The sequence below is a fragment of the Cryptomeria japonica genome, chromosome 4 (assembly GCF_030272615.1).
Source record: "Cryptomeria japonica chromosome 4, Sugi_1.0, whole genome shotgun sequence".
In the NCBI taxonomy this organism is placed as follows: Eukaryota; Viridiplantae; Streptophyta; class Pinopsida; order Cupressales; family Cupressaceae; genus Cryptomeria; species Cryptomeria japonica.
In genome coordinates, this window is record NC_081408.1 from 182,496,302 (window position 1) to 182,503,332 (window position 7,031).

The 7,031-nt window shown below is 33.2% G+C and overlaps 1 protein-coding gene across 1 annotated transcript; it reads right to left on the minus strand.

Annotated features, from left to right (window-relative positions):
• Positions 1–1,210: 1,210 nt before the first annotated feature.
• On the minus strand, positions 1,211–1,906 carry LOC131028108 (germin-like protein subfamily T member 1). The gene has a single exon (XM_057958333.2). It carries the CDS (start codon positions 1,904–1,906, stop codon positions 1,211–1,213), a length of 696 nt encoding a protein of 231 aa, XP_057814316.2.
• Positions 1,907–7,031: the final 5,125 nt, after the last annotated feature.

Sequence of the window (7,031 nt, forward strand, 5' to 3'; positions counted from 1 at the left end):
GTAACCGACTCACAGTTCTGCTAGAAAATGTTCAAAATACAAAACATGTCACAACCAGGACCTCAAATTTAAGATTTCTCTTCTATGTTTTGTATAACTCCTTAGATACATGCTAATGCACTATTACAATGATTTATACGATGCAAGGGGATCCGGTCAGCCCAAAAGGGACCAAAATGCGGAGAACAAGACCTAACGTGTAAAATCAACAAGGTTAGCCTCTGACAAAGAAAATCCTCCAGAAAGTCCAAAGGACAAAGTGAGAATCAAAGGGAAGGTCAACCATATGCCAAGGAACAATGGAATCAATACTCAGGGCTTCGAAAGCTATGAAAAGGATCCAGTAGATCACCAATGCAAATAGGTCCAGACAACCGGTAACAGAAAATTGTCTCAGAAACCGATAGTGATAACTTGCCGGAAATGATCCAAATGCTCTGTGGTTTGGGAAGAAGGAATATGATCAAGTCTTAAAGCAAAATCCAACTACATAGGTTCCGGTGAGCCAAATTTAGGAAATACAGAAAGAAATGCTGAAATTGCAAACATAAAGCAAAACATAAAGGAGATATTTTTGGTTGATGCAAGATTGCCTTGAACCGGGGATGCTCCTGCATCAATATTTTAAGAATTTTTCTTACCAATTCAACTAGAAATAGAAATTTAATGCTTGAGTATATATTCCTCTTACAATTAGTAGCACAAGTAAGCTAGCTAGAAATAGATGAGAGCATCTAGGATTTTATAGTTAGATGAAAAAGAATATTATAAATTATGGTCGATCATCTCAAGATATGGTCTAAGCAATGGGTTGATATATGTTTTTTTAAATGAGGTAAATTCTTTTAATCTGGAGCTATGAATTTGTGAAGTCAAAAACAAAAGACGTAATATAATATTTTATCTTGAAAAATAATTTATGATAAGGAATATTTTAAAACTCTAAAAATGTAGAAATACAATTATATAGAATACTTAGAAGCACATATCATTATCTTTGAAAACAAATATGTCGTAACTTCTATTCAATTCAGCTTCCACGAAAAACGCGAAATCTATTTATTCAGTTCAGCCTCCAACTAGGATGAGGCTCTTATTGGATGCAGCTTCAAAACAGCTGACAAGAAAGAAATAAATGAAATTGAGTAAGAACAGTCTAAGAGAGACAAGATAACATCTTCTCTCAGCAGAATGGTCTAACAATGACATATTAATACCCTACAGGTGGTGATGCAGGTGTAGAGCCTTGTCCAGCAATCAACTCCTTGATCTGTTGGTCATTGACTTTAAATGCCTTGGCCAACACACCTTGAGGAATGGGAGGATTGGCTCCGAAGAGGGCAGATGCAACCACTTGAACACCAGGAAGCTGGCTGTTAAGAGCAGTAATTGTTGTGGCATATGATGCCCCCACGTTCTGCTGAAAATGCACTAAGCCCCTTGGAATCACAAACACATCTCCTTTCTCCAATTTTTGTGAGAACAACACATTATTTGTGCTGATAAAACCAACCAAAATAGTGCCTTCCATTACAAATATGATCTCAGAAGCACGAGGATGAATATGAGGGGGATTTAAACCACCAGGGGCAAAAACTCCATGGTTTATTGATATACCAAGAGTGTTTACTCCGGGTAAAGTTTGAACGTTAGCTTGTGTGATATTAAACCCAAAACTATTGTTCGTTGAGAGTGGATTACCTAGTCCCCTAAACAAGAAATCTGATGCGTTCACCGCCTTTGGGTCTTTGCACACAAAACCGTTGACCCTCACATTAGCTTGAGTAGTATCAGCCACACAGAAATCCTGCAGAGGATCTGGGTCTGATGCATTAATTGCCACGATTATGTAAAGCCACAATATGCAGCTCAGGGAAGCTTTGATAATTGCTCTGGTAGTTTTCATTTCTAATTGGCTCCGAATGTTGCACGGATTGAGAAATTTGAAGCAGAGTTTGATATGATTGAGCATGCCAAAAGCAGGTATTTAATAGGGGGAATTATGGGAAAGAGCGGTACAATATATTTGTTTAAATGAAGAAGCGCGTAATTTGGAATACTTTGTCAAATCGTAGTGGCTCGATTATCGTTTGGATGGATTACGAAAATTAGTCAATTGTGCGCAGGATAAATGCTTTACAAAGGCATAAAGACAACTGATTTTCGCCATAGCTACGTAAGAGGAAGGAATGCAATTGTTTTTTATAGTGTAGAATTACGGGACATTCCGATTTATCGAACCGTGTAGACATTGTCTCAAGGACTCGGTCTACCATGATGAATAATTTATATTTTATTATCTTTTAAGACAAAAAACATATAGACGTTGATACCGTCACAGCTACCTTAGTATGGTTTCTCAAGTGTTTGGATTAGGGTTTGATTCCAAGAATTAGTTAAAAAGTTGGTCACGTTGCTCTATAAATTTTTCTGTCATTATATTATTGATGTGTATTAATCATTTATTGTTTATCTTTAGCCAATCAAAGAAACTATTTTGACTGGTCCAATTTTGTTTATGACTATTGTTGTAGGACTTGGTGTTGTGCCTCACTACTTGCTAGTAGTTTTCCTCTATCTATTTTGAAGAATTAAATTTCTTAATGGTAATGCAAAGCTTATCTGGCAACCTTATTACCTAAACTTGTTGTCTCAACCATAATTTTTATTATTTATCCTATCAAAAATCAAATTAGTATACTTTTTTTCTATTAGAAGTCATTTTCAAAAGTAACAAAAAGGTGTAATAAGCAAAGACCATTAAATTGGTTCTAATTGAGACCTATAAAAATATCCATCTTACACGAAAACAAGCTATGGACCTATTCAACCATTATGAATTAGGATTTTTTTTTTCTGAGTGACATAGATAAGATTGATCATTATACAACATATTTATTAAATAAAGAACAACAACAATCAACACATGGAAATTCAAACTATTCCTACAACTATCTTTGATTATTGTCATTCTCATAGTAACCAATCTAAAACATTGCAATGATAGGTTCACGCTTATCTTTTGCATCCAAATCCTTTACAGTGAGCTCAATTATTTTTGTTTTTATAAATTCCCTTTTAATTCAGTTTCATGTTTGTTAATCTTGTTCTTCTCCACATATTTATTTAGCAAATATATTTCTTCCTAGATTTGAGATTATATATATTAATAATCTAGAAATCAACTCATATTACCTCCTCCTTATACATTTGGGTGAATGCCTCTTTCAAGATGATCAATATTATGTAGTTTCATTTTCCCTATAGTTTACTAACGAATGGGTCCCTACCATTTCAATCATTTCTATTGAGTCATACATAAATTTCTCTATCTTATGTTGCGAATACTCATTCTTTCTATATGACATTATTCTTTTATGTGGTGTGTCATGATTTATTTGTGGCTTCATGTTAACTATTTGATTCATTACACATCATGTGATATAATAGACTGGGATAGGATGTCCCCTATGTCGGGCCATCATTATGCATGCAACTTATATGTTGATGGTTACATGAAACATGTGGCTTGATCATCAAATCATTGCAAGTCATGCATGCCTCTTAATGATGGTACCCCTAATGCCTCTTATTTGTCAAGGGCTCATGGTTTGATAGTTAAATAATCTAATTCCACATGGTGATAATTGAGCCTTTTTTTCTCAAATAATGTGTAAGACCTCAAATTGAATATTTTTGAACACCTTTGCTATATACAAATTTATCTATAACCATGTGACAATATAAATTCACACTAATAGAAAAACACTTGGGAAAAAACTTACTTTGTGTTCCATAAAATCACCGTGTGATACAAGAGAAACAAACATAGATGACAAATATTCACAATATAGAAATTGTGTTTAAAGATATTAAATATTGCACATATCATATTCAATTCATTTTCCTATCTCCGCGATGTGATCAATTCCAAGGCTGGATGTATAGGTAGTTAGGTACACTTTTGCCATATTCACAATTTCTAAGCTTGTCTCCTTCAACAATTTTTCTTTATTGTGGTTCTTAAATATCTATAAGTATAATTTTGCATTCCTTAAGCATTATATTTTAAGATTTTTTTACCATTTCAACTAGCAATAAAAATTTAATACTTTAATATGTATTCCTATTACAATTAGCAATGCAACTAAGCTTGTTGGTAAAAGATAAGGCCATCTAGGATTTTATAGTTGCATGAAGAAGAATATTACAAATTTTATTAGATCATCTCAAAATATGGTCTAAACATGGGTTGATATATGTTTTGTTAAATGGGGGTAAATTCTTTAGTCTGGAGATATGAATTGGAACTCACAAACAAGGGACCTCATATGCATTTAAACATTCAATAATAGACAATCAATAAAAATTTAGAAAGACTAATAACTACAATAAATTCTTGATAAAATAATAAAGTGAATGCACATGATAGTGTTCCATAATGTTGTAGGCATGCAAGATTAATCTACTAACTTTTATGGATAAAGAAAAAGTAGAAAACAAAATTAAAAATATACAGGTGTATAGGCTATGCATGCTCATAAATATTGAATAATCTCTGGGGGATCATTATTATGTTCTGAAAGATGATTTCCATGCCAACACATATTATCATATTTTAATTTATCCTATTTTTCTTCGTGTAGTAGTAGAATTAAATTTTTAATTATGCGTTTTCTACTAATAGTTCTTTGGTGCAGGAGCAATCCTTCGTCACAGAAAATAATGAGGATTAATTTTTCAGTTTGTTTTATTTCTGAATCTAACGGCATTCTCGACATTGGATGTGACGGGAACAGTCAGAATTTGTAGTTGCAAACTGCCTGGGTATGCATTATAAACAGCGCACCTTAATTGATTGACAGAATGCCTCAAAGAGATGTCGTCTCATGGAATGTAATGATTAATTGATTTGCGCAAAATAGATTTATCAATGAAGAGTTTGATGTGAATAAGAAACCATTTGGTAAAAGGATTTTCAACAATATAACCCTCCAACAAAATGGCTTCGACAGAGTATTAAGCCGTTGGATGAATGGGAGAGAATGAAGATGTGTCGACAGGGATGAAACCTGGTATTACATCCAACTTACTCAATGAAAGCATCTGTCATTTTGCTGGGTTTTAATTAACATCTTTGTTAAGAGGGAAGCATAGTGGGATAAGAATTGAAGAAGTCATTATAGATTTTGTAAAGCAGGGAAGTTGTATTTTAATTGCTATAGAGGGGATTGCATAGGGGAGCATGATTGGCCCACTAGAGGTATGAGGTTGTGAATTGAAAGATGAGGTAGCTATGTGTGGAGTGGCCAAGAGTAGAATAGGCCAAGTTTGGCGAGTATATCGGCCAAGCTGGTGTGGAGGCTATCTAGTATAAAGTGGAAGTAGCCTGAGTTGTGAAGCATCGATCAAGGGGAGGAGTGTGGACTATGCAGTGAATATTAGTCTAGAAAGAATAGAATGTGAATGAGTTGTGTAGAAGCAACGTGAGAGGAGGCTAAGCAAGTTGAGAGTCATTGAGATATAAGAAAGGGCAAGAATAGATGATCTCAAGCCGATATAAGTGTACAATGAAACAGAGAGGAAGACCAAAGAAAAGGAAGTTTTATATTTAATTTTGTTAGAATTGAATAGTTGAAATTTGAATAGTTGAAATTATGAGTGGGAATGAATAAAAATTGAGATGGTTCTATTCAGAACGGCTTAAATCACACACATTAAGCTTATACTTCTAGGTGTAAAAATGTTAAATACTTAGAGTTGACTGACATTTTTTAGGCTTAATATGTTTTTTAATGTATCTTTTCACACTAAAAATACATGTCTAGGCTTAAAAGTGTTAAACACTCAGAGTTGACTAACATCCTCTAGATTTAATATGTTTCTTAGTGTGTGTGGTTTAAGGCTGGCTGTTGTGTTCTAATCTTGTGTTTCTATTATTTTAGTTATTGTCCAAGTGAGAGTGTGTATTTATAGCAATAGGTTTTGTCTTTCTTTGCACTTGACAATAATACATAGTTAATTGGAGTAACCTATGGAATTACTCTCTTAAACTAAAATCCTCTTTTATTTATTTATTTATTTTTTATTTTAAAAAATATTAATTTGATGCACCACACAATATTCTTTGGTAATCTATTATTATATTTGCATAAAGATCAATTGTTAAATTACTATTAAGACAGATTAGCTGCCACTACACCAAAAGCTCAAACTATTAGTGAGAGCACCACCAGACAGGTTATGGTGTCAAAAATGGTTGAGGGTCCTACAAGGCAATACAAAAAGGGTTGAGGGTCCTACGTGACAATAGTTTAGCCCCTTGAGTGGATAGGTCTATATTGGATAGGTCCATATTGGATACAGTCGACGATGAGACAAGTAAGTTGTCGTTGGTCAGAGTCGAACCCTCCCCAACAAAGTCACCAATTTTGGTAACACAAACTAACTGCCAGTACACCAAAAGCTTGAACTGTCAAGGATGTCTGGATGTCAGGAAAGGTTGAGGGTCCCACATGACAACATTTACATCTTTGGCCTCTAATTTTATTTCATTCTTTTGTTCATCATACATATCATTACTCTTCATTTTTTAAAACTGATTTTCTCCTTCTCGTGCAAATAATAATTTTGATATAGCTCATCATGATGTATCAAAGGTTTCTTTGAAGCTTTTATGTAATTATTTTAACCTAAATGGATTGAATATTAACTTTTTCATATAAATCTCTTAATGCCTTGATTATTTTCTTCCTTAATGAACAAATTAATCAATAATGTACAAGGATAGGTACTAGCCTTAGATGTTATGGTCATTATTTTTTAATTAATATAAAAATATCTATAGAATAATAAGGTATGAATTTTATTTTCCTTTAGTACTCTTAATCTTAATCTTAATGGTGGATCATAGAGTGTAATTCAAACTGTTGATGTAAAAAAGAACTAACACAGTCAAATCCAAAAACAAGACATAACAACTTTAATACATTGTGGAAACTTGATATTACTAATAAAATTTATACTTATTT